Consider the following 27,130-nt stretch of genomic DNA (forward strand, 5'->3'; position numbering starts at 1 on the left):
AGTTTTTCTTATCTAAAGAGCCACGGACACTTTTAAGTTAAGGAAATTACTCCTGTTAAGGAGCAGGAAGTGTAAAATCACCTCTCCAATGGTGAGTGGTGTATTCAACAACCGCAACTTGTTCAAATCAAGGTAACTTCACTCACTGAGCTGGCTTGTAATCAAGGAGCTACCGACTGGACTCAGACGCCGAGTTTGTATGATTGCTACGTAAACTATTAAAAAAAAAAGCAACGTAATACACTCAACATAAAAACAGAACCTATCTGGTGTCAACACTTCCTAACATTACAGCAAACTTAGAAGCAAAGATTGACTATGTTGTATTGCAAATAAGATGCCCAATGCTTTATCTTAAACACCTGCCTCCTTTAATCACAAAATAACGCAAATGCTCAGTTTTGTTTCTGTTTCGTTCAGTTCCAACCACAGCCTTTTGACAACACATTTTCCTGTTAACTGAATTGTAAAAAATACAACCAAGCTTATGCTCATTAAATACACATGTATATAAAAAACATACAAAAATTACAAGATTATGTTAGGAAAGTTTTACAGTGTCAACATCCTGTTTTCTCTAAATCTTTAGTAAAAGGCCAAAGGTCAACTCTTTCTGTGCAAAAACTCAATGTAACTGAAATCCTGAATTCAGTGTCAGGCTGCGGCACGCTATGCACAGAATTTTAATATGTGGGCCTGAAAAAAAAAATAATAATAGGACAAAATGGGTAACCAAAAAAACAAACAAAAAAAACCAAAAAACAAAAACAAAAAACAAAAAAACCACCAGAAACACACCACAGGACAAAAAGTTCTTCTTAAATCAAATTCTATTTGTGAATTCAGCAAAATAATTTCTATAAAATAAAACAGCAAAATATTTAAATAGAATAGGGTGGGTTGTATCTGTTTGCAGGGGTATTTGGTTTTTAGACATGTTCCAAAAAATTACACATTCAAGTTATCAATTCTCTTTTAAGTACAGTATTAACCGATGAGTTCCTTATCTTTAATCAAATGTTATTCTGAAATTGTGATATCTCAGTTATATTAACTAGCCAGTAGTTTAATTAGACCCTGCTTTGAAGGTTAAGATTTTTGGAATAATGGAAAAGGAGCTTGGACAATTCTTGCTTTCAAGTAAAATTGTGACTGAGCAGAAAATCAGCCAGGCGTCTTGGTGGGGGATGGGACTGACGACCTCCACGTCCCTGGCGTCCGGCAGGAGGAAAGTTTCACAAGTTTCACCTAATAAGCGCTACCAAAGAAACAAAACAAGCACACCAAATACAGTCTTCTATTATGCTCCAGCATCCTGGCATAGCAATTTTTTTGCATATTTGTTTTTAAAACGTTTAAAATTCTCATTAGTGATACTTAAGTGTTCCTTATCCCACCCAGAGACTGAACTGTCGAACATTGTAAGGAACATAGGTGTAACTGAAAACGCCTGTTTGTCACGTTTTTCCCCTCATTTATTTTTTATAGTCTAGGTGTAAGAATGAAAAGCTCTGAGCAATACAGCTGTCAGTTTGAGACAACTGCTGTCATGGTACTTTTTTTTCCTCACTGGCTACACTAACTTGGTGTGAAGCCATGCTAAATGTTACAGCATAACTATAGCTTCAAAGTGATTAACCTAATATCAGAATAAAAAGGCAACAAAAAAGATCTAGAAATAATGGTACATCACCAATTTTCCACATCAACCAAATAATTTAAAGGTTACCAGCCTTAACATTGCTCTTAATAAAACTGACTTCAGTGGCAAAGAACTAACATGAGATTACCGGTGTAGAGGACATGGATGGGCTGTTCTGTTGCTGTTGGTTTATTTTGTTTTTATAAAGTCGATCCACCTGCCACGAGGCAGGCAACACTGGTTGCAGAATGCAGTGGGTGTAACAAGAAAACTAACTTTTGTAGATTTTGTAGATTTGTGTCTCATCAAGAAAAAAGTTTCTTGCTTAAGAATTAACAGTCAAACATTAATATACTATATACACCTTTGCCATTTACACATTAGCATCAGGCCATTTATTACAAAACACTATACACTTTCCACTGCAGGCGGGTTATATATTGACAGCAAATTTCTGCAGGTAAGACAGTGAATAAACTCTCCACTCCATGTTGATTAGGAATAGTTTTTCTAGTTTTAAATATTAGCCAGACACAGAAAAAGGTTGGACTGTAAGGCCTGGGTGCACAGTCTTGGTGGAGCCAGTTCGTTGCGCGCATTTCACTGGTCCTTGCTCTGAGGCGGGGACACTTCTTCACTGCCTTCATAACTTTCTTGTGCTCGTTGGCCAGTTCTCTGAGGGTTGTTCATGTGATGTGCCGCGGGGCCTGTATATGGCTGTCCATGCACATGGTTATTCTGTGAGAGAAGACATCTCCATGTAAAACTGCTCACACAGTAAAGAAAACTTTAAAATCAAAGGCTAAAGTTTGTGGACATGTAAACAGTAACAGGTCTATTCCGACTCTGTCCTAGGCTAAAAGCTAATGGACTAAGGATATCTTGCAGAAGCAATAGTCAAGAATATAGCACATGGGCCCGGCATGGTAGCGTAGTTTCAAAATCCTCACCTTGCATGAGCCAGGATCCCATACAGATCCCAGGTCATGTCCCAGCTACCTCACTTCCCATCCAGCTCCCTGCTTGTGGCCTGGGAAAGCCGTAGAGGACGGCCCAAAGCCTTGGGGCCCTGCACCCGCGTGGGAGACTCAGAAGGAGCTCCTGGCTCTGGTCGTTATGGCCACTTGGGGGGTGAATTAGTGGATGGAAGATTTCCAATAAAAATAAATCTTAAAAAAATATATAGCACAATGTTCATTAAAGACCCGACTCCTGTAAGTGTTGTGTTGTTCTGTACCTCCCCACCAGTCAAGCCATGATTTTAAGCTTTACACTCTGGTAAACATGATGAATATGCGTTAACTACTCAGTATGCTTTTAATTGTTCCCTGAACTAGAACAAACAATGTCTCTCAAGGTGTGTACAGTCCCTGGCCCCATGCACACCCAAAGAATTGGACACTCAGGACTGCAGTCTCGCCAAGGCGCTCCAAGTCCTTTCAACCTACTTATGACTTTTTAGCTTATTGCCCAGAGAACTATTTTCTGTCATCCTCACTGTCACTACAATCTGGGGCCAAGGACTTCTCACACTTCACTGCCGTAATGCCTCTACAGACGCATCTTAACAGGAAATATCATAATTCTCTGTGCTAGACAATGATTATCATTTCACACTGATGGCAAACTATAACTAATTGGGGAAAAATTCTAAAATGGTGCAGCATCACCCCACTTTGGTCATCTGCTGCTTTCCCTAGACACATCAGCAGGGAGCTGGACTGGAAAGCAGGGGAGCAGACTCCAATCAGCACCCCAGTATGGGTGTCAGCAATGTAGGAGGTAGCTTCACGTGCTGTGCTACAATACCAGAACTACCATTCCTCTCTCTGATCACATACACCAAAGTTAGTATAAGTAAACCCTCTCACAGTCACACACAAAATAGCCATCCTTAAGCCGATGCTTACTTACCTGTTGATATTGAGAACCAGGTGAATGGGGGTACAACGGCGCATCTTCAGGTGGAGGTGACTCATGTTCATCTGGGGCATCTTGGTCATCTGGCTCCTAATTTTAAAGACAGAGAATTAATGCAGGCAAATTCAAGCTCATTTGTAACCTTCTCTATTTGACATAAGTTTTTAAAAATCTACAAAAACTGCAGATAAAGCCATTGAAATAATAAACCCTGCTTTGGATTCTTTTAGAAATAGTACATATTTTAGGTAATTTACAGAGAAGGCTCCCTCATTAACACAGAATGACAAACAATAGAGCAAATAAAATCTTATCCCCACACTATAATACATAAACACTGGCCTATAAAGTAAACAATTACTTTGATTTCTTCCATTTCTATCTGCTGCACACTGGTGGCTTTTTTTACCTCCTCTGGACAGAGTTCACAAGCTTTTGCAAGTGTCATCCTAGCGCTATGTGATCTCTCCAAGAAATAACCATTGGATGTTTCATTGCTTTGAACTGGGGGAGACCAATTGTTGTAAGTATACTGAGGATTGCCAGTGTATGGTCTTCTTTCAAGTTCATCCCCAAGCCATTCTACTGCCCAGGTCCACTTTCTTTTAAGATCTCCATTGCCCTTCAAAAGGAAAATAAAGCCATAGTTTAGGTTTAGAATATTTTAAAGTTTTAAATGACAACTGTAAATCATCATGATTCTCCTCAAAAGAATCCTTACCTGCAGGATTTGGTAAGCAACAGGACAATTGCTAAAGAGAGCTACCATACATTTTATACACTGGTAGGCTCGTTTCTGATAGTGATTCTTAGAGCGCTGGATTGTATCAAACAGCCCATCTCGGTCATCTGGAATTCCTTTAAGTGCATTATGAATTCTGAAAGACAATGAGATAAAACAAAAACTAAAATCTAACATGTATCCTGTGTACAACATGCTACTCACTGAATATCCCACTTTCGTCATTTAATCTAACCCTAAACAAGAGGGAATACGAAACCTGTGAAAAGATCAGAAAATGAGGTAATCTTTCCATTTTCTTTTGTTTTTAAAAGAACTTTTAATTTTTAATGAGTAATGTAATCTTTAGAAACATTAATTGGGCCCGGCGTGATAGTGTAATGCTTAAGGTCCTCACCTTGAACGCGCCTGGACCCCATATGGCTGCTGGTTCTAATCCTGGCAGCTCCCTGCTTTGGCCTAGGAAAGCAGTCGAGGACGGCCCAAAACCTTGGGGCCCTGCACCCGTGTGGGAGACCCAGAAGCTCCTGGCTTCGGACTGACTCAGCTCCAGCCATTGCGCTCACTTGGGGAGTGAACCATAGGACGGAATTTCTTCCTCTCTGTCTCTCCTCCTCTCTCTACATCTGCCTTTCCAATAAAATAAATCTTAAAAAAAAAACATTAATTAATTAATTGTATGGCTGCTGCAGTTGAGAATAGCTCATTTGTTCCTTTTATAAAACTGCATTTCTGAGGTCAGAAATTTTACAAAGCTTAAGAATTTAGACAAAACCACCACATCTAGGGCTTCATGATGTCTAAACTGAAACACTACTTAATAAAAAATATTTTTTAAAAAGATTTATTAATTTTGGGGCTGCTGTAGTGGTCTATTAAGGCTACTCCTTCACCTGCAAGTGCCGATATACCATATGGGAACCGGTTCCTGTTCTGGCTGCCCCACTTCCCATCCAGCTCCTTGCTTGTGGTCTGGGAAAACAATGAAGGACGGCCCAAAGCCTTGGGACCCTGCAGCTATATGGGGGACACAGAGGGGGCTCCTGGCTCCCAACTTCAGATTGACTCAGCTCCGGCCATTTGGGGAAGAGAAACAGCAGATGAAAGACTTCTCAGTTTCTCCTTCTCAGGTCATTAACAGGGAGCTTGGTCAGAAGTGGAGCCACCAGGAAATGAACTAGTGCCCACATGGGATCCTGGCACTGCAGGCAGAAGTTTAGCCATAATACTGACCCCCTTAAAGTTGGTTTACCTTCAATATTGTCAATGTTAAGACCAATGTCTTCCTGACTAGCACGTTCAGTTATGTGTAACACCTGGCCATCTAATGATTCCGTAACAGAAAGAGTACCCACCTGTGAGTCTGCCAAGAGTCCTCAATCAGTAATATTTGTAAAAGCAGATCCAAATATGGTCGGAGTTCATAGGTGTAGGAATATGCAACCTGAAAACAAGATATGGTGAATAATCTACAGGAGTAACAAATCAAATTATAGAATCATATGAATATTTATTTTTCTTTAACCTGCCAGAGAAGTTCACTGAGGACAGTTGATGAAAACTGAGGATTCTCCCAGCAGCAGAAGCGAAGTAATTTGACTGTTTCCTCCGAGTTACTGCAGTCTTCAATGATTTTCTTGACATAACTTGTTCTCACAAATAAAATGTCAGCCACATTCTGCTGAATTGGCATTATGGGTTGTGATAAATTAGAATCACCAAAAGGATTGGGTAGGGGAGGATTACCTAGAATACAGATTGGTAATCAATGAAAAACTAGTACACTTCTCTCCACAATAACTGTACAACATACGTTCACCTGTGGATTTTTTTTTCTTAGAAAAGTATTTTAAATTAAGTTTCCTAATCAAAACATATGAAAAAGACAGAGGACTCCAAAATAGCATCAAATACTCCAAATACTGATTCTTTCTTTAGAATTACAATTAATCAAGTACTATATATACCGGGTAGTATTTCAAAATGATTAAAAAGAACTGTACTTTACCATTGATTGAAGACTGCATTCTTGATGAGACGTTGCAACAGCGAATCAGCTGTGACACTACTGAATACAATTTTCCTAATTCAGCATATTGATATTTGATTGGAGGACCGGGACCTTCGTCTAAAGATACAAGCATAAAAGTAGCAGGCACACTCAATTTCAGAAGCTGTGTCTTCTCTGCCACACCTACAATGGAGAGAGAAGCAGGAAAAGAGGGAGAAAAATATGAGAGGAAAAAATTAGGATGTCAAGAGCTTCATGCCCCATGAATAATAAAGTAGCTTTCTAAAACACTTGTCTATAGTATAAAGAATATTTAGAGAATTACTATACCATAACAACATTCACTGAGCATAAATTAAAGTATTTGTTAAACAGCTGACCATGACATTTCAATCATACTGGGATAAACACTTTCTATGACCCAGATAGACTAAAGGTTCCTGTAAGTCTCAGGCCAGGCTGTCGTCCCAAGCCCTTGGGTCTCCACACCCATGTGGGGAACCCAGCACCAGCCATTGGCTCTGGACTGGCCAAGCTTCGGTGGCTGTAGCCTGGCTATAGCCATTTGAAGAGTGAATTAGCAGATGAAGATCTCTTTCTCTCAAACTTGGATTTTCAAATAAATTTACACCTTGGCCTCCCACCCCGGCAATTAGAGAAATTCCACTCAAATGACAATGGAAGGATTTCTGATCTTCTTAGCTATCCACCTATCTAGCCACTCAACAAACATTTACTATCATTTGTACAAAGCTTTCATTGTGGAAATCCAGTTGGGGAGGATATAGAATAACCTGAATGCTGTCAAAACACAGCAGTGTAAGACACTACTGCCTAAGTTTTAGCTAAGTATTAGCAATCATTGAAAGGAAATGAGGAGAGTAGTCAGATGAAACATTATCAACAACAGGGTAATTTAAATGACCTAGTAAATGGGTATTATTATCCTGCATTATGTTCATGTACACATTTTTACTTAACATGGTGAGAATGACGACCAAATGGGAACCTGTTGAAATATGGATTTCTTGCATAAGTTTTAGAAAGAAATTTTGATTCAATGGAATGGTGCCTGGGAATTACTATTTTAAAATGAAGCTGGATTTGGTACCGATGCCTTAGCAGTTAAGAAACATACACAATTACAAAGCACAAGGCAAAAAGCGTCATGCTCAGAAAGAATAACAGGTTGGAAAAGTATTTCTAATTTAGACCATATTAGTCATATTTTGTCACTTGATCTAAATGGGTTAATATAAAACATCAAAATAGGAGAATTATGAAAATTTCAATCTTACCTAAATTGGCATACATTACAAACAGATTGAAATACTGCTGCAAATGACGTCCATGCTCTGAAACTTCCCTTCTCAACAGATTCAGGACTGCTCTTAGTAAATGATCACTTAAACTTAAGTTGTCGTAAGCCTGTGAAGTATAAAACATTTTTCAAGGATGTCAAGGAAAGGATAAGGTAAAGATATAATTCTATATGTGTTTAAAGACATTAACATACACATGTTGAATACAAACAATTTCTAGGAGAACTGATCACAAAATCCATTAAAGAGTTTCTTCTTCAGAGAGTGAATTAACACCTGAGGTAGACTTTACCATAAATCTTTCAGTGTCAGTTTTTGAGAAATTTCCTTCATGCAATGCTGTAATTTCAACTAAACTCAGAGGATTGGCATGTATATATTAGCTTGGTAAACATACTTAATAAATAAACATGTATGTTTGTGATTTTGACTTTCACAGAACATTTTTTTTGGCAAACATTTAATTCATAAGAAAACTACAAGTTACCTGACTAGAAGGTCCAGGAGATGCAAAAGGTGAAGGACATGGTCCATCTTGCAATGAAAAATGTGCAATAAAAACTATAAGTTTTGCAAATGCACCCCTTACTTCTGCACTAGGACACTCCAAAAGGTATTCAGAGAAGCGATTTGAAACATTGAAAAGGACATTGTGAGCAAACCAAAAACGCACATTCTTGCTGTGACGAAGGAGAATACACAATGCATCATACCTAAAAGAAATAAACAAGCCCATGAAAGACATCTACTGCTGTGGCGAGAATCTGCAACGGGTGCTCCTGCTCCTAGATGAACACACTATGACTCGGCCAACTGATAGTGAAAAACTGGTGGACGTGTGTACTGTTTTCTAAAACCCTGCTACCAAATTTTTTTTTTTTAACTAATCAGAAAATACCCCTCTCTTTCTGTTAATATTTTACTTCTGGATGAGCAAGCAAAAATTGTTAAACCAAGGTATCCTAACAGCCTCTATACTTGCACAATTAGGCTTGAGAAAACCATTTTGACTTCACACTTGAGGGGTGCAGCAGACACACATACACACCGATTTCCATTGGCTTATTAGCCCCTAAGCAGAAGTCAAAAACTCCATGTAAGTTTTCCACACAGATGGCAGCGACCCAGCTACTTAAGTCAGGAATAGGGAATGTTTGGCTCTGCCAAGGTAACTGTGGGCACTACTCAAAATTCAAAAAATCTATAGCAGCTTAATTTCTAAGTTGATAATCTTGTATGTCTTCAAATGATACAAATATCTAAACAGCCCTTTGAAGAAAAGATTCCTCAACCCTGAGTTAAACAATCATCGGCTACCCTCCAGGGTGCCTATTAGCAGGAAACTAGTTCAGAAGGGGGGGGGGGGATTGAACCCAGAGATCCAGATATGGGATGTAGGTGTCTCAGGTGGTATCTTAACTGCTATGGCCAAACATCCATTCCAAAATCATTGCCAAGTGTCATCCTTTTACTTTATAGCAGAGTTTAATCTGGGGAAGCTAAATTACTTTCATGATCAAATAACTTAGATTTTTTTCAGTCTCTTCTGAACATTTTATAAAGGATGGCAAAAATAGGATGCAAGGTTAACAGAAGCACAGTTAGCTTCTGATAAAAAAAAAGCTATGTCTAGATTTAAGTGTTGAAATGATTCCTCCCACCATCCACTACGAAGTGAATTTTTTATTCATTTCAAATCTGAAGCAAGTCTTGTGATTTGGAAAATACAAAGTAGTCTATAAAAGAACGACACAAAATTTTAGGGTCTGGTACAATGGCTCAACTGGCTAATCCTTCCCTTGTCAGTGCTGGGATCCCATGGGCACTAGTTCATGTTCCAGCTACTCCACTTCCCATCCAGCTCTCTATTGTGGCCTGGGAAAGCAGTAGAAGATGGCCTAAAGCCTTGGATACTGCACCACACTGCATCTGTGTGGGAGACCTGAAGAAATTCTGAGCTCTTGGCTTAGGATGTGCTCAGCTCTAACCACTGCCGCCTTTTGGAGAGTGAACCAGCAGATCGAAGTTTTGTCTCTCTTCTCCAGAAAACCTGATCTGTCTTTCCAGTAAAAATAAATAAGTCTAAAAAGAAAGTTTAGTCTAAGTATGTTAAATCAAAACAATGTACCAGTCACTGGCGGAACCACGGACTATTTTCTTTGTGTGAAATCCTGTAGTAAACAGGAACCTAGCAGCTAGTTGAATACTAATCATAGTTATTTCTTCTGCTTCAGGCAATAGGTGATCTTGTCCTATTAAAAATAAAAAAAAAACATTAAAAACAATTAAACAAACCACTATTGTCAAGCCCTATTTCTCAAACAAATGTGCATTTTCACTAATTTTGAGAATTCCAAAGTTGCTAAAAACCTTTCTTAGGTCACTTCTAAGATCACTCTTTTTATTCTTTAGTAGCTTACTTAAGTACATATTTCAAACCATTACAAGACAAAAATCAGGACTGTTAAAAATAAGTTTCTATTTCCAAACAAGAAGCCAATATGTGTACTTCTCAAAGGTTAAGAGTCATCTCAAATGTAACTTCTATAACAACAAAAAACAAATATTTGAACTTATCCGATGAAAATATTAATTTTACAAACTTAAGAAATGCAACACTGTTCTTTAGTACCATTACTTACCTGGAGGAGGGTTTAAGTAAACCCCATTACAAGTAAGCAGCTTTTTCATAAACTGAAAATATTCCAAACTGTACTGCATTCGGTTATGCATGAACTGCACATTTTGCTTGCGTACACTTCTCTCAATGGCAGATGGCATAACAATCTGATGGGGTCTTGTAGTGACGGCAAGCTCTGAGATATATCTTATCAACTCATCATCTTGGTCTATTGTGTCCATCCGTTCATAAAAAAGTATATAAGCATTCCACCATCTTTTCTGGCGCCGGTATGACATGCGCTTCATCATATGATCAAACACTTCTCCCATGTACTCTCCACCGAAACACTGGTTTTTCATTTCTTCATCATCATCCATTTTACATTCTGTTACATCCCCATCATCAAATTTGTACCAGCGATTTTTCTCACCATCTCCACCATTTCTCTGAATGATGTAAGAGTAATAATGTCCCCCACTTGCTTGACCACTGTGCACAAGCACACCTACAAGTCTGTATTTTGTACTTCCTGCTGTCTCACTTTCAGACTGCTCATTCTGCTGTATCAGTTGACTCTCTGGATTTACATTATCTCCTTCTAGCTTTGCGACACCTGCAACTGTATAAGGTTCCATGTCCAGCTCACGGGGAAACTCAAAATAATCATTGAACTTGATTGCACATTCTCTTTCCCAGTCATAGTCAAATCGTTTTAGTTGAATAGCAAGAACAGGAGGTAATTTTTTGATTAGTAAGCGTTTTACAGTATCAACCTGAAATAAACAAAGAAGGTGGTTGGATGAGCATTCTGATTATAATCCACTGCAAACATGCAAACTCAACAATAAAAACTCCCAAACTTTGAAAAAAAAAAATCCTTTAAAGAGTTACACACACACAGAGAACACTTGTACTCATCAGCTAGTTCACAAAGGTCTAGCTGCAATGGCCTGAAGTCAGAAACCTAATTCAGATCACCAACAAGGACAGAAAAAACTCAACTACTCAAACATCACTGCTGCCTTCCAGCATTTGCAGGGACATTAGCAGAAAGCTACAGCCAGGAGCTAGAGCCAGGAAATGAATGAAGGTACTCCAATGTGAGAAGTGTGAATCTTAGCATATACCTCCTCCAAGCATATGCTTAAATATTAACCTTTTAAATGGAATTACATTCCTGTAATACTTACCTGAATCTGTAAGTGCAAATAAGCACATGACATTAGCTAAAATTAATAATATGTAAACAGCCTATGCCATTTGTTACAAACTGCAAAAATTGGCCACAGGGACATTTGTGGTCTGGTTTCTAGAGTGTCACTGCTATTTGAATATTCTTACTTGATGTTTACTCTGTTTACTGTAGATGGTTTGCTGTGAAAATAACTGAACAAACACTATAACAAGCAACTAATATTTATTGAGCAATTGGATGCCAGGTAACACGGTAGGCTGCAGAACAAATAACATTACTTACAATCCTTTTTATCAGAGTACTACTGAATTTTAAAGGATGAGGGTTAACAGACAGAGAGAAGTTAAGTAACCTGACTTAAGTCTGAGCTGTGGGTGGCAGGCTGTATGGCTTTAAAACCCATAACCTCAGTCTTACCACCCTGAATGCGCCTGATCTTGTCTAAGTAGTGTGCAACATCAAAACAACACAGAAGACTTGGAAATTAGAGAGTCTGGAAACCTCAAAAGGTACACGCAATTCATCATACAAGGATACTTCAAAAATTCATGGAAAAATAGAATTTAGTGTTATGAGTTATTTCTGGCACAAAAACAAATCAAGTCCACAGAGTAATTTTTCCTAATATGCATTTTAACATATGAAAAGAACTTTTTACATCAAAATAAGCCCACATTTTAAATTCAGTTTTTCACAAACTTTTTGAAGTACCCATACACCCATGTGTGAATTCTCTCAAAGAGCTAAGTTCCAACAGATTGAAAAAATCAGACTGGCCTAGAAATCTGATTAAAATGGCTTAAAAACACAATAAAAGAAACTTCACATGCTAATTAAGTTTCAGTAAATTTGTTTTGATGAGTGACCATAAATACCAGGGAATGTTTATCTCTATACAGTTCTGTAGGTTTGATGGGTTTAACAGATTAAAAGTATGTACAACTCACATGGCAGTGAAATTTTTAAGGTATGATTTCTAAAATCATTCACCTTTATCTGCTTATCTTCCCTAGTTCCTGTAACACTGTCAGCATTTCCCTGACACATCATCTTCACAATCCCTGCTAGCTCTATAACAAAGCAGTAAACAGAAATAGGGGGCAGATTTTGAGGATGAATAGCCAACTTTGTTCATAATTACTTTAAATAAAACTTCACAACCCTTACCTTTTTATTGCATTTTTCACAATGATATGCATTTGCACCTTCTAATAAATCTCCTTTGACATATTGTTCCAGAGAATCAAGAAGATTTTGGTGGTTCCTGATGTCTACATTCAAAGTCGTAAAAGATTCTTCACATTCGTACCTAAAATGATCAAAAAGGATTATTCCTTTAGTTTACTAAATTTACAGATATTTACATTTGGAATACTTATTATGTAACACCAAATCAATAAATCATAAATGATGGCTAATGTTTATTGGTTCCTTACTCTGTGCTGGGCAATATATTGTCTAATATTATGGGTATTAGGTTATCTTTACAACAAATCTATTGCAAAAAATATTATACTTGCAACAGAGATGAGGTAACTGGCATTTAGAATTAGTCAAGACTGCTAAGCAAAATTCTAAAAGCGAGGTCTACCTGGTATCACAATAACTTTACTATAATTTGGCTGTAATTCATGTCACAGCCAAAGCACAAATTTATAAAGTTCTAGGCAGGGATTTAAAAACATTTTTTATTTACTTGAGACACACACAGAGTTCCCTAGGCCATAAGCAAGGAGCTGGATGGGAAGCAGGGCCACTGGAATTAAAATTGGCACCCATATGGGATCCTGGAACGTGCAAGGCAAGGACCTCAGCTGCTAGGCAATTGCACTGAGTCCAGAACATGGTGTCTTAAATGTTAAGCGAAATGTCTGCTCCCAAAAATGGGATTTTCTTAAAGTTTTTCATGTGCAAGACAGAGCATGCAACAGAAATGCTAAGGTCCGGTGCAGTAGCACAGGGGCTAAGTTCTTACCTTGCACAGGCCGGGATCCCACATACGTGTCAGTTTGTATCCTGACTACTCCATTTCTCTTCCAGCTTCCCTGCTTGTTGCCTGGGAAAGCAGTAGAGGACGGCCCAAGGCCTTGGGACCCTGCACCCACATGGGAGAGCTGGAAGAAGCTCCTAGCTCCAGGCTTTGGATTAGCTCAGCTCCAGCTGCTGTAGCCACTTGGAGAGTGAACCAGCAGATAGAAGATCTCTTTCTCTCCTTTCTGTAAATCTGACTTTCCAATTAAAAATGAGTAACTCTTACCTACCCCCTCCCCCCCGCAAAAAGCTTACATCAGCTGGTTCATTGCCCAAATGGCAGCAAGAGCCAGCCCTAGAACAAACTGAGCCAGGAGACAGAACTCCATGGAGATCTCTCATACAGGTAGCAGGGGTCCAAGTTCTTGGATCATCATCTGTTGTATTCCCATGCACATTACTAAGAAACTGAGCAGGATTGGTATTTGGACACAGGATGTTGGTGGCACATGTGGCATCATAACCTGTTTTGCCACAATGCCCCAAAGTAGAACATTCTAAAACCAGAGGTCAGCATCTTTCCTGTATAGGGCCAAATGGTAAGTATTTTAGGTTTTGTAGGCAGTTTGGTCTCTGTGGCAAATCCTCAATTTTTACCATTAATGCAAGCCACATAGTATGCATATGAGTGGGGTATGTTTCAATGAAACTTTAGATGGTCTGGCTCATGATCTAGTTTGCTGACTTACACATACTCTTCTTTTGTAATATGTTCTGTCTATGAGTTTTCTAAAGTTCCTTGAATTACTTTTCCTCCAAACATTTCTGTACTGTGAAAAAATAATGACACACACACACACACACACTTTGGTTTGTAAAAAATCGCTATGCATATTTGGTAAAAAGGGATACAAAACAGTATATTACTAATAACACAAGTTCTAAAAGTATTAATTCTCTAATAAGCATAAAATGTTTGTTACAGATGGACTGATTTTTTAATTTTCAACTGGAGTCCTTAAATAATTTAACAAAATTTTGCCAACTCCTGCCATAAATATTTTCTATACAAATATATCAAAAGAATAATAATGATTAGTGCTCATTTCAAGCCATTTTTCCATTTGTATAGGATATACTTCTTCAGATAATTTATCTTCTACATTTAATGTTTATACTAATGCAACAATTCTTCTATCCTATGACAAAAGGCAAATGTATAAGTAACACATAATCATATGCAAAATAACATTATTCCCTCAAGAACAATCTCACATAAAACCGTATGAAATATTAAATGGTTAGGTAAAATAAAGAATCTAAGTTATCTAGAAAAAAGAAAAGCTTGCTAGTAGTAAGGTATACGCAATGTAATTCATTCAGTATAAGCTTTTAAGTATTTAGTGTTATTCTCTACTTTAGTTCACTAAAATTTATTTTTGTTTAAACAGACACACAGAGAGAGAACACAAACTTTCAACAAGTCATTACTGCTTACCTGTGTGGGCAGCCTTGGCAAATTTTCTGATCAGCAAAGGAACCTCCTAAGACTTTACTTAGCATAGCTGGATGCCCCAAGGCTTTTAAAGCTTCATCTAAACTATCCACCAATGAATTAAAAAATTCTAAAGCATCATGTTGCTCACGTAGATTAACAGGCTCACCCCAAAGCCTAAAAATGAATGAAACATTGCAAATGACTTTCTCAATACATACTCTTAGAAATGCCTGCCCCACGTAGGCTTTTAGAAAAGGTTATTTGAAAAGACAATAGAAAGAACCTGCATCCTCTGGTTCACTCCCCCAAATGAGCACAACAAGCCTCTATTAAGGCTGAAGCCAGTCATGGGTGGCAGCGACCCAATTATTTGACATATTACTGCTGGCACCAAGGGTATGCAGTAGTAAGAAGCTGGAATGAGTCAGAATCTAAAAACAAAACAAGGATCTTGACATGGGATGTGGGTCTCTAAACTGGCATTTTAATCTCAGGCCAACAGGTTTTTATTCCAATTGATAATGCAAGTAAAATGGGCTGTTGTCAGCACAGGCAGTAGCCAGTGAGAGCCCCAGTTTAAGTCCTGGTTGCTCCATTTCTAATTCAGCTCTCTGCCAATGTGCCTGGAAAAGCAATGAAGATGGTCCAAGTATTTGGGCCCTTGCCACCCACACAGGATAACTGAATGGGAGTTCTAGGTTCCTGGCTTTGAATTTGCCTAGTCCAAGACATTGTGGCCATTTTGGAAGTCAGTCAGTGGATGGGAGATCTTTATTTTTTGTAATCTTTGCCTTTCAAGTAAAACTGAGTTGCTAGATATTACTCCAATGTAGGAATTGGAATTTTCTTTCATTTTGTTTACATTTTTGGAATAGACAGTAATAACATAAAATTAATTCTTACACCGATTTTTTCAAGTAAAATGAGAAAGGTTAGATGCTGTTTGGATATCTGAAGCCTATATCAGAGAGCCTAGATTCAAGTTCCAACTCTAGGCACCATTTGTTTCCTGCTAATGCATACATGGGAGGGCAGACGACTGACAGGTTCTTGCCTATCATGTGACATACAAGGATTGAGATGTGGGCTCCAGGCTTCAGCCTAGCCTAGTTTTAGCTGTAGCACACATTTGGGAAGTGAACCAGTAGATGAGAGGGGTGCGTGTGCATGTATGTCTCAAATAAAATGAAAAATTGTCAGAATTTTTTGGATAACACTTCTATGTAGTAAATAATGTCATCTTAGTTATAGACATGACATTTGTACATAGTAAGCTTAAAATCATATACATCATTGTTAAAATCACTCTTTTATCACTGGAAATGACATCAGGTCTTTACTTTCAAACATACAGTCAATGATTTAACACAGGAAAATGATACCCTTTACAATGAGAGGTTGATACCCAATGATCCATCAGAAACAGCATAGTAAGAAGCATGTAACAAACTTTATTGGATTTTCTTGCCGTCCTCCCCAAAGTTTAAGCATGAATGCAATCAAACCAAGGCAGAATTTTTTCTTCTTAGAAATTCAATGCCATGAAAGTCGCAAGAGAAATTTTATATTAAAAGATGAGCAAAGTAAGAACCAGATTATTGTGATTGCTTCCTGAATGTCAAACTAGGATAAGGAAAAAAATCTAAGACTATAATTTTATAATAAAATCAGTATGCCAATGAATATTATAGACCATTAAATCAAGCTTAACTTTTTTGCTGTAATAATTTTATTATATACACAGCATTATCAAAAGATATATGTCAAAACTCAGGTTTAAGTATCACCTTTCAATTAGGTTTGAAAAAAAACTAAACGAAATATAAGTAACCAAATATGGTAAAATGTGTACATAACCAAATATGGTAAAATGTTAACAGATGGTAAATCTGGATAAAGAGTTTAGGTGACTGGGTCTGGTGTGATGGGTCAGTGATATACTCTCGCCTGACATGTACCGGGATCCCATATGGGCACTGGCTCATGTCCTGACTGCTCTATTTCCCATCCTGCTCCCTGCATGTGGCCTGGGAAAGCAGTCGAGGATGACACAGGCTCTGGGATTCTGCACCCACGTGGGAGACTCAGAGGAAGCTCCTGGATCCTGGCCTCTGGCTTCAGATCAGCTCAGCTCTGGCCATTGTGGCTGCCTGGGAAGTGAACCAGTAGACAGAAGATCTTTTCCCCCTGCCCCCCTCTCTGTACATCTACCTTTTCAATAAAAACAGAAATATATATATATATATATATGTGTGTGTTATGGTGACAATCATGTTACTTTTAAACCTTATTTAAGGTCTGGAATTTTAAAAAACAAAAATCAGAGGAGTGGAGGCAGTATGGTTAAGTAACCCATATGGATCAGGAGTAGATTAGATTATGTGTCTGCAGTGCAGTGTTTCCAAAGTGCTATCTTAAAAAAAAATACTGAGCTATACTAGAATAGGAAATTAAAAAAAAATTAAAGGCATTAAAAGATAAAATTATAAAGTGGGTGATCAATTTTAAGATAAAAGCTCAAAAAGTTTGACAGCAATTTAGAAAAGTCTTATTTTTATTGGAAAGGTGGATATACAGAGAGAAGGAAAAGACAGAGAAGAAGATCTTCCATCCACTGGTTCACTCCCAAGCGGCCGCAACAGCTGGAGCTGAGCTAATTCAAAGCCAGGAGCCAGGAGCTCTTCCGGATCTCCCATGCGGGAGCAGGGTCCCAAGGCTTTGGGCCATCCTCGACTGCTTTCCCAGGCCACAAGCAGGGAGCTGAATGGGAAGCAGGGCTGCCAGGATTATTACCGGTGCCCATATGGGATCCTGGCACGTGCAAGGTAAGGACTTTAACCACTATGCTATCGCGCTGGGCTATTTAGAAAAGTCTTATATCAGAGATAGTGTTAAGTGAGAGAGAGAGAGAGAAAAAAAAAAAAAGAGCTGGAGTTAAATGACTGAAAAGCCAAAAGCACAGCTAGGAGGAAGGAGATGCCTGCAAGACCTGGTAGATTAAATAGGGGGTTCAGACACAATAATAAAGAACCGAAACGAGAAGTTGGGAATGTATGTGCTATTGTACTATAAAAGCAAGAATTTCAAATTAAATCTCAAGTACTATCCTTTCAGGTAAAGGGAGGAGCTCTGCCAAAAGCAGGGGAAATGGAGAGCACTGTCGGTGCTGGATGACACTCCCCTCCCTTCCTCTCTCCAGTTTGGGAGGTACCTTAAAATATTTTGAAATCACTGCTATGAAAGATTGTATATAAACTTTTCTATACACAGTAAAGAGTTATACGGTATTTAATAGTCCATTTTGGCACAGCAAACGATACATAATTGGCACTGATGCAAAAACAAAAATTAGTCCTTCCCTTCTTATACTCACTTTACTATTAGAGTAGCCAAATAGTTGTTGAGAAAAAGTTATTCCAGTTAACAAACAAATAAAACTAGAATGCTATTTTGTGATCCTGGTGAAGCACTATTAAGACACTGGTGATTCATGGTAATTAACCCAAAAAGGATATAAACAGATGTGCCACTTCCGAAAGAGGTAAACATCAGCACACAGTCTTGCTTATCCAAATAAAGAAAAATAACACCTCAGCCTGATCAACGCTTGCAGATCTCAGTAGTCATTAATAGGGGATTGATGAAAACAAAAAATATTAAAACAGGATGGGCACCTATCTCATCAACAAAATGCAAACTGTGAAAAAATTTATAAGACAAACTTTCTGCTTTTAGTCTTTCCCCCAATAAATAATTGTAAAGAGGGATAGGGCAGGGGGGGCTGGGGTAAGAGACTGAAGAGTCATTATCAACCATGTGTTATCTTAACCTTAAAAATACCAATTAACAACTATCAGATAACTGGGTAAAATCAAACACTTGACAGACATGAGTGATCTTTTAAAAGATATGATGATAGAATGCTGTTTTAAAATTAACATTAAACATACACACTGGAATATTAATGGATGAAACAATATCCAAAATTTGCTTCAAAACAGAATGGATGGGTGGCATGCTGGTCCAGCAAGTTAAGCTGCCACGGGATGCCCACATCCTAGATGGAGTAATAATAGCTCCTCTGTCTTTAATTCATCTTTCTACTAACGCACTTGTGAAGGCAGCAGATAATGCCCAAATCTTTGGATCCCTTCACTTACTTGGGAAACACAGATAGGAGTTCCTGGCTTCTGGTTTGGGTCTGGCCCAGTCCCAGCTATTTTGCACATTTAGGAAGTGAACCAGCAAATGCAATACCCATAAAGGTCTACTTTTTTATTTGAAAGAGAAATTGACAGAGGAGAGTCAGAGAGAAAGATCTTCCTTCTATTGGTTCACTCTCCAAGTGGCCACAACAGCCAGAGCTGAGTTGATTCGAAGCCAGGAACCAGTAGCCTCTTCTGGGTCTCCCATTCAGGTGCAGGGTTCCATGGCTTTGGCTCATCCTCCACTACTTTCCCAGGCCACAAGCAGGAAAGGAGAAGTGGAGCAGCCAAGGAACGAACTAGTGCCCACATGGGATCTAGTGCCTAAATGCTGAAAGGGATCACACTATTCTCGCTATTCCTGCATCTATTATGATGTTTTCATAATAAAAAACTTACTAAAGAATGCTGTCCCTTTAACAACAACAAAAAACCAAAGTGTCTATCAACAGAGCACTGAATGTATACCATTGGAAATTATGAAGATTATGCTATTAAAATATGATAAGCTCATTACTGAAAATTTTAAGATGGGAAAAAAAGTGCTGCTCCTCCTTAAACAGGACAGTTTCCTAACTCCCATGGAGACAATGAGGGAAGAAAACTTAAGGACAACTCCAATATTATGACCACTTAAACATTAAACCTAAAAATGGCTCCCAACATATATTTGAGACGTTAATCATTGGAATATTGAGATGTTTCTCAAGTTTTAAGAAGTAATGTTATTAGTATCCAATCATAGTTACCTGAACTGTTTCCAAAATCCTCTGGGCACATAGTATTGTAGTCGAGAAGCAGCTAAATGACCAAAGATGACCTGAAGGTGTCTCAGGACACCAATGTTGTATTCCTTCCTATCTTCTGTTTTACTTAATGCTGGTTTGTCTTCAAATTGTTGAGGATATCCAAATACATCATCCCTGGGATCAACATTGCTCTAGAAAAAGCAAAAATATAAAACAGTGAATGAACAAATCCAGAATAAGCATGTTCTGACAAATGCCAAAACAGAAAATGATTTATACTTTTTATCAACTTCCCTATTTTCACCAAATGTAGCTTTCAATTTTATAATCTATAATATCAGTGTTTGTCCTCAGCATTTCACATAAGTTATCACACCTAACAACCCTGACCATGTATTTTAGCGATATAGATAATTATAGTTTAATACAGTGAAATTAGTGTAGTGATTAAGCTAGACTGAACTGGAAACAAAAGCAGGCTCCTGGCTCCCACCAATTAGAACATATATCAAGTGCTTGAAAAATTCAATAAAGTACTGATATTAATATTAGTATTCTTAAATGGTGTTGGAAAAATTGGATATACAAAGGAAAAAATGAAGTTGCACCCTTATGTGGCATTATATTAAAAAACTGACTTAAAATTGATCAAAGTCCTAATCTTAACAGCCAAAATTACAACATTCCCAGTAAAAACAGGGTAAAAGGCTCAAGACATTAGCTTTGGCAGGTGATTTCTTGGAGGAAACATTAAAGACACGAGCAATAAGGAAAACACAAATGAAACTTCATGTGCAAAGATATTATCAACAGAATAAAAAGGCAACTAACAACAGGAAAAAAGAAAATCATTTGAGATTTTTCTCCCAAAGACATACAAAATGACAAATAGTAAGCACAGAAAAATATGTTCAACATTACTAATGATTAAGGAAATGTAAGCAATGAAATACTGCCTTATAACCAATTAGGATGGTTACAATAAAAATTTAGCAAATTTTGATGAGTATCTGTGCACTGTTGATGGGAATGTAAAATCATGATCAGTGTTAAAACAGTTCCTCAATAAAATAAGCAGAATCACCGTATGACTTAATGCTTCTCCATCTGGACAGGCACCCCCCAAAAAATGGTCCTGAAGAAGTATCTATACACCCATGTTCACAGCAGCCTTATTCACAATTGCTAAAACAGAGACGCAACCCAAGTATACAACGAATGAACACATGAGCAAATGGGGTACAGATCAAGCACCACTAATACAAAAACGCAGAATGTTCAGATGACCATCAGGAACTGAACATTTCAAACATTTGTGGTCCATTTATCTAAGAGATACTAGACCTGTATATACAAATGAGGGTTACTCAGCCTTAAAAGAGAGGAAATTCTTTCACATGCATCATGGATGAACCTTGACAATATCATGCTAAATGAAATAAGCCACTTATAAAAAGGCACATTTCATGAAAAGGCATCATTTCATTTATATGAGGTATGTAGAAGAGTATCAAGACAGGAAGGTGGTTGCCAGGGGTTGGGGTTCTGGGGGAACAGGGAGTTGCAGAATTGGTATACAGTTTCAATATGGAAATAATTCTGGAGATAGGCAGTGGTGATAGTGCACAACATTATGAATGCACTCAGTAAAATTGAACCAATTTCAGAATGGTTAAGACAGTAATTTTTCTGGGTATTTTATCTGTAACCGTGGCAGTTGCAGAATTTAGCTGTTTTTACAGTTATCTGAATGTCTTTCTGTATTCTTGGAACTATATATCCCAAACCTCTGCTATACAAATAGACAGTAACTACTCCCTGTCCATTAGAAAACTTATTGTCTAGGATGAGAAACAAAAACATAAGAAAAAAACTCACCGGACAGCGAGGTGCTAGGACAACACAAAGCAAGAAGGTAGCATAGAAGTGAAGGACAGGTATCTTAATGAAATTCTATATTCTTTGTGCCTCACTTATTTCTTGCTAGTACAGCTAGCTGCATTTGTGTTTAACTAAACATTCAGATTATTTTGAATTCCAATTTTTCCCTCAGAGCAGTGATTCTCAACCAGGTATGGGCATAAGCATATGCGCTTCCCTGCCCCAAGAAGCTTTTAAAACAAAATGAAGATGCTCAGACCTCAAATTCTGATCCTGAAGTTTTGGGGAAGAGTTTTAGGAAAGGTTCAAAAGCCCTGCTAGTGATAAGCCACTTCTACAGAGGAAAACCAGTTCTTTTGATTGACAGGAAGAGGGGGAAAAGAAACTGCTAAAAATATTTATGACACCTGGAACTCATTTCTGCATCTAGCGCACTAGGAACAGAAAAAGGTAAAAATAAAAAACAAAAGAGTATAACATGATCACAGCATAAATTTTGCCACAGTCTCTTTTTTGAGGAACCACATGATTCTTAGGTCAACTCTGCTCTGCAAGTACAACCTAATGTGTTCACTACTCTGAAGTAAAGATACTCCAGAGGCAGCCTGGATTTTGCCATAAGACCATGTAATGCTAAGCAAGAAGTTTCCAAAGCAATTGGAACTATGATCTAAAAGGAAACAAAAAAGTAACCTAAAATATCAAATATTGACAAAAAAATTGAGCAAAAAAAAATCCTATAACTTCACAAAAATTAGTGGGCACATAACAAACTTCATGAAATGGAAAAGTGAATATAATTTCAACTATTAACAAGTCTTATCATTACACAAATCCTAAATTCTACTGAAAACAGATTAGCAAATTAGTTACTGCTTTAAAGACATGTAGACAAATGATCAAATGATCGTAACTTCAATTTAAAGCTTGGTAGATAGTGAGCTCCTACCTCTAAAACACAGCTAACAGGCTTGCTGAAAGCACTGTATGAGATAAGCGGAAAGTTGCTACCCAGGATGCTAGCATCCTGTACGGGTGGAGGTTTCAAGTTCAGGTTGCTCCACTTCAGATACAGCTAGTAAGCCTGGGAAAGCAGTGAAGACAGCCCAAGCACTAGAGTCCCTGCCACACATGTGGGAGACCTGAACGGAGTTCTAGACTCCTGGCTTCCACCTGGCCCAGTCCTGGCTGTTGTAGTCATTTGGGAATGAAGCAGCTGAAGGCAACCTCTCCGTAATTTTGTTGCTCAAATAAACAAATAATCTTAAAGTAATAATAAAAGGAAGTACAATAGTTCTCTTAAAGAAACAACATCTGAGATCAAAACTTTGAACAAAGAAAACAAACAATAATGAACATTTACCTCATTGTCCTGCTTTTCATCCCCAGACATATCATCATCTACATCACTACCTGTGCCTTCAATTGCAAGAATACCGTTCCTGATGGAGGGAATCATGTAGAGTTGCTGAATCACAGAATTCATGTAACAAGTAGCACCAGCATTTTTCAGCCCCACAAATCCTTTTGGGGGGCGAGGTCCAACAGGTGGCAGGTATTCCCACTCAGTGAGTGCTTCACAAGCTGAGAGAAGAACACATTTTTGTCATATGAACAGAAGCAGTGTACTGTTTGTTTTCTCCTTCAAATCGGAGATATGCAGCAACAACCACTACTGCAGAGTCTTACCCAAGTACCAACAAATTATGTTTTACCTGATGACTTCACTCTGTGGCACTCTGACATCAATGTGTGTTAACTACTTCAATGTGCTAATTTTAATTTATCTTTGCTTAATAACTGCCTTAATATTCTATACTTCTGCATGCTTTAAGAATGTCCTTACACATATCAGAGCATGAAATATAAATACACCAAAACACATAAGGTTCTCAGTTTTAAATAACTCTAAGACCACCTAGGTTTACATCTTCATTCTGACTTAGACTTTTTTCTTTTACCTTCAGGTGAGCTTGTTTCTCTCAGTAAATGTGGCAGTAATGCTTGTTTTGCCCATATTGATAGTGCTATTTTGAGAAGCAATTGAGATAGTGGATTTGAAAGTTCTGTTAGAAGTATAAATCTCACTTCTCCATCTCTTTCTAGTATAATATAAGTCTAGAAACAGTGTAAATAACGTCACTGTGTAGGACCTAATTACATTAAACTGAAAAATGTGTGGCCAATCATTAACAGGCTGATGGGGAATAATGACAGATACATCACTGGCAGAAAACAAAGACAAAGAACATTGTGTGGTGCTAATATACCAATCCGTGGTTAAAAAAAACAAAGCCAAGATTCAGTGAGGTGGCCAGCATGTTGGCGTGGTCCACTAATCCTCTGCCTATGTTGCTTTCCAGTTCCAATCCAAGTCCCTGTAATGGGTTGGGAAAGCAACAGAGAATGGCCCAAGGCTTGGCCCCTGTGCCCATGAGACCTGTAACTGCTGACAGTGGTTTTAGATATCAAAGGTAATTGAAGGAACAAATGGGCAGGAATACTTCGTACTGTATACTCTTTAGTAATTGAAATGTTTTACCATAGAAACACACTACTTAAAACAAAAGACCCCTATCACTACAGACTTGACAGAATAAATCTTTAAACTTTTAAGCAGTTTAATCAGAAGCTCCCAAGAGGTTACTGTAAACTTTCTTATATTCTGAAATATATTCTGAAATATAAAAAATAATCTGATCTTCTAAAGCCCACTGTAATCAATTACATTCTTGTGCTATAGATTGTGGTTTTCTCTTAAAAACTGCTCTGGGCCCGGTGTGGTAGTCTAGCTGCTAAAGTCCTCGCCTTGAATGTGCTGGGATTTCCATATAGGCGCCGGTTCTAATCCTGGCAGTCCCACTTCCCATCCAGCTCCCTGCTTGTGGCCTGGGAAAGCAGTCGAGGACGTCCCAAAGCCTTGGGACCCTGCACCCGTGTGGGAGACCCAGAAGAAGCTTCTGGCTCCCATATGGCTTCAGTTCAGCTTGGGTCCGGTGGCCACAATTTCCTCTCTGGATATCTGACTTTCCAACAAAAATAAATAAATCTTTAAAGAAAACAAAAACAAACAAACAAACAAAACTGCTTCGCTTTTGTGTTCATTTCTTTTTCTGATTCCCTGTCCTTAACGCTCGTGAGCGTTAAGTGCCTTACATGAAAGGTCTAGCATCTGTGTTGTGCTCTATTTCAGGAGCTTGTTATTGTTATTACCTGAGAACATAAAGCATACATTCTAATCTTTCAGATTCAGATATTCGTAGAACTCACAAGAAAACAATGTTTGAAGACTTTCTGAGTGGGGACCTTTTCAAAGCAAGCATAAATAAGCTTTCTAATTAGAACTCGGGAATTTGGCTGCTTATTATTCTGGAGTTTGGGTTTTAATTAAGACTTAACAGAATGATGTTTACTTTGCCAAATATTTGTGTTACTGACAAGAAAACATTTAATGAATTTGAAAAATTAACTTAATACAGGCTCTCTTGCTTATAATGGTTGGTTATATACTGACTTGTAAAAAATAGTTTAACTGATGAAACAAAAGCACGTTTATAAGAATGAGAAAAGAATTTGAAATAACAGAATTACTAATCATTTATTACATTGTGAAATACTTACTAGTTATTGCTGTACCAATGTAATACATTTCAGTCAAGGAATCAACTATCTGTTTGAGATTCCTCACACAGCCAACAGCTAATGCTACAAGTAATTCAAAACCAGCATTAATTGTAGCTGGTGAACTACAGACTGGAATAGCCTGTTCAGCTGGGAGCTCTCCATTTCTCATATATTGCAGATAAACATTAGATGCAGGAAAGATGAAATCATCAATTAATTCCTGGAGTTGAAAAAAGAATTACACGTTAGCAAAGATACATACTTTCAGGCAAAGAAAGAAATGTCTTAGAAGGCAATGGTTTTTACATTACTGCACAGAACTTAAGATTTTATTTCAAAACATACCTTACTCAAATATATTCAATTCCCCAGGATTAAAAAAAATACATACTAAGAAAGAACTATAGCACTTAACAAAAAAGGTCAAGACAACAGAAATATATGATACTATAAACTAATCATATAAATTAGATGACAAGTATTTAAGGTTTTATGATTTTTCTGGGCTAGGAACACAGAACTTACTTTAATTAGATTAGCACCTCCTTTTTCACAACCAATATGAAATTTTTTCTCAGGAGTTTGAAAGGCTAATAGTTCTTTTGTTACCCCAAGGTGGCCTTCCAGGATGGTCTCCTCAACACCTGTATCGCCTGTTCTTTTAACATCATCCTGTCAAAGAAACATAACTTTTTAAAAATTTATTTTTATCAGAGGGGCAGATTTACAGAGGAAACGAGACAAAGATCCACTGGTTCACTCCCCAAGTGGTTGCAATGGCCAGAGCTGAGATGATCCAAAGCCAGGAGCTTCTTCCAGGTCTCCCATGCGGGTGCACGGTCCCAAGGCTTTGGGTCATCCTCTGCTGCTCTCCCAGGCCATGAGCAGGGAGCTGGATGGGAAATGGTGCAGCTGAGACACAAACTGTTGCCCAGACAGGATCCTAGTGTGTCGTGCAAGCCAAAGATTTAGCTTCTAAAACATCACACTGGGCTCATCAAATAGTTTCTTTTAAGGGATGTTGAAAAGGAGGAAGGAGTCAGAGCTGAGGGATATGAGAAAATTCCTCCAAACCCTTCTATTCAAGCAAATTTTTCTTCAGAATCGTTCTAAAAGTAGGCTTTACAAATGAATAAAGAAGTGCTTATCCGAAAGCAAAAAAAAACTACAATTTTTTTTTTTTTTTGCAGAATTTGTCTGTCAGAATTTATAAGTAAGGGCTGAGCGTCTTCGTGGAGTGTCTTCAGTTCTTCCTACTAGAGATGATGCTAGGAACATGTTGGGGGTTCAGATTTGTTCGACATTTTCCCTTTACATTCTTTTCTTCTTGCCTTCCGTCTGTTCCCTGCTTAGCCCTCAGTTTTCTCATTCCTCTGGAGTGCTCTTTGAGCAGCCCCTGTTGTTAGTTGGCTAGCAAGGGAATTCTGGTCACTAGTTCTTAGTTAGCTCTTAGCAATCAAATCAAATCAGTGGTTCCCTTGATCATCCTGTGTGTACATGTGTTTGTGTGTGTGTGTGCACATGTGTGCGTGGGTTTGGGATAAAGAGGAGGGAGGGGGCAGGACAGTATAGAATCTCAAAGGCATATGGTTAGGAACCTCTGGAGATGGTTGGGGGTAAAGATGAGTGTCGCCCCTTCCCTCAGTCATGTAGCCCAACACTTTGCCTGTATGGCCAACTGATTCCTGGAAAGGCTTTAGGGGGACCCCCAGAGAACTGGCCACACCCCATCTGCCCTGGAGCTTGT

The 27,130-nt window shown here is 38.1% G+C and overlaps 1 protein-coding gene across 12 annotated transcripts in view; it reads right to left on the reverse strand.

Moving 5' to 3' along the window:
* Positions 1-354: 354 nt before the first annotated feature.
* USP9X (ubiquitin specific peptidase 9 X-linked) overlaps positions 355-27,130 on the reverse strand; it is a 107,652-nt gene continuing 80,876 nt past the window's right edge. For 9 of the 12 annotated variants that reach the window (XM_040999831.1, XM_040999794.1, XM_040999787.1 and 6 more), the window contains 17 exons: positions 25,909-26,055; positions 25,381-25,603; positions 23,123-23,343; positions 19,879-20,069; positions 14,925-15,098; positions 12,623-12,764; positions 10,280-11,033; positions 9,766-9,889; positions 8,125-8,350; positions 7,614-7,743; positions 6,313-6,498; positions 5,830-6,050; positions 5,660-5,748; positions 4,284-4,440; positions 3,924-4,184; positions 3,557-3,652; positions 355-2,380 (listed from right to left, as the gene is read on the reverse strand). In XM_040999831.1, the coding sequence (XP_040855765.1) occupies positions 2,243-2,380; positions 3,557-3,652; positions 3,924-4,184; positions 4,284-4,440; positions 5,660-5,748; positions 5,830-6,050; positions 6,313-6,498; positions 7,614-7,743; positions 8,125-8,350; positions 9,766-9,889; positions 10,280-11,033; positions 12,623-12,764; positions 14,925-15,098; positions 19,879-20,069; positions 23,123-23,343; positions 25,381-25,603; positions 25,909-26,055 (3,480 nt within the window). In that variant the 3' untranslated portion in view covers positions 355-2,242. The remainder of the gene's footprint in view (positions 2,381-3,556; positions 3,653-3,923; positions 4,185-4,283; positions 4,441-5,659; positions 5,749-5,829; positions 6,051-6,312; positions 6,499-7,613; positions 7,744-8,124; positions 8,351-9,765; positions 9,890-10,279; positions 11,034-12,622; positions 12,765-14,924; positions 15,099-19,878; positions 20,070-23,122; positions 23,344-25,380; positions 25,604-25,908; positions 26,056-27,130) is intronic. The other 3 variants (XM_040999856.1, XM_040999847.1, XM_040999863.1) reach the window with 2 other exon arrangements.

Source organism: Ochotona curzoniae, unplaced genomic scaffold (assembly GCF_017591425.1).
Source record: "Ochotona curzoniae isolate NIBS_2020 unplaced genomic scaffold, NIBS_Ocur_1.0 contig_1274, whole genome shotgun sequence".
Lineage (NCBI taxonomy): Eukaryota > Metazoa > Chordata > Mammalia > Lagomorpha > Ochotonidae > Ochotona > Ochotona curzoniae.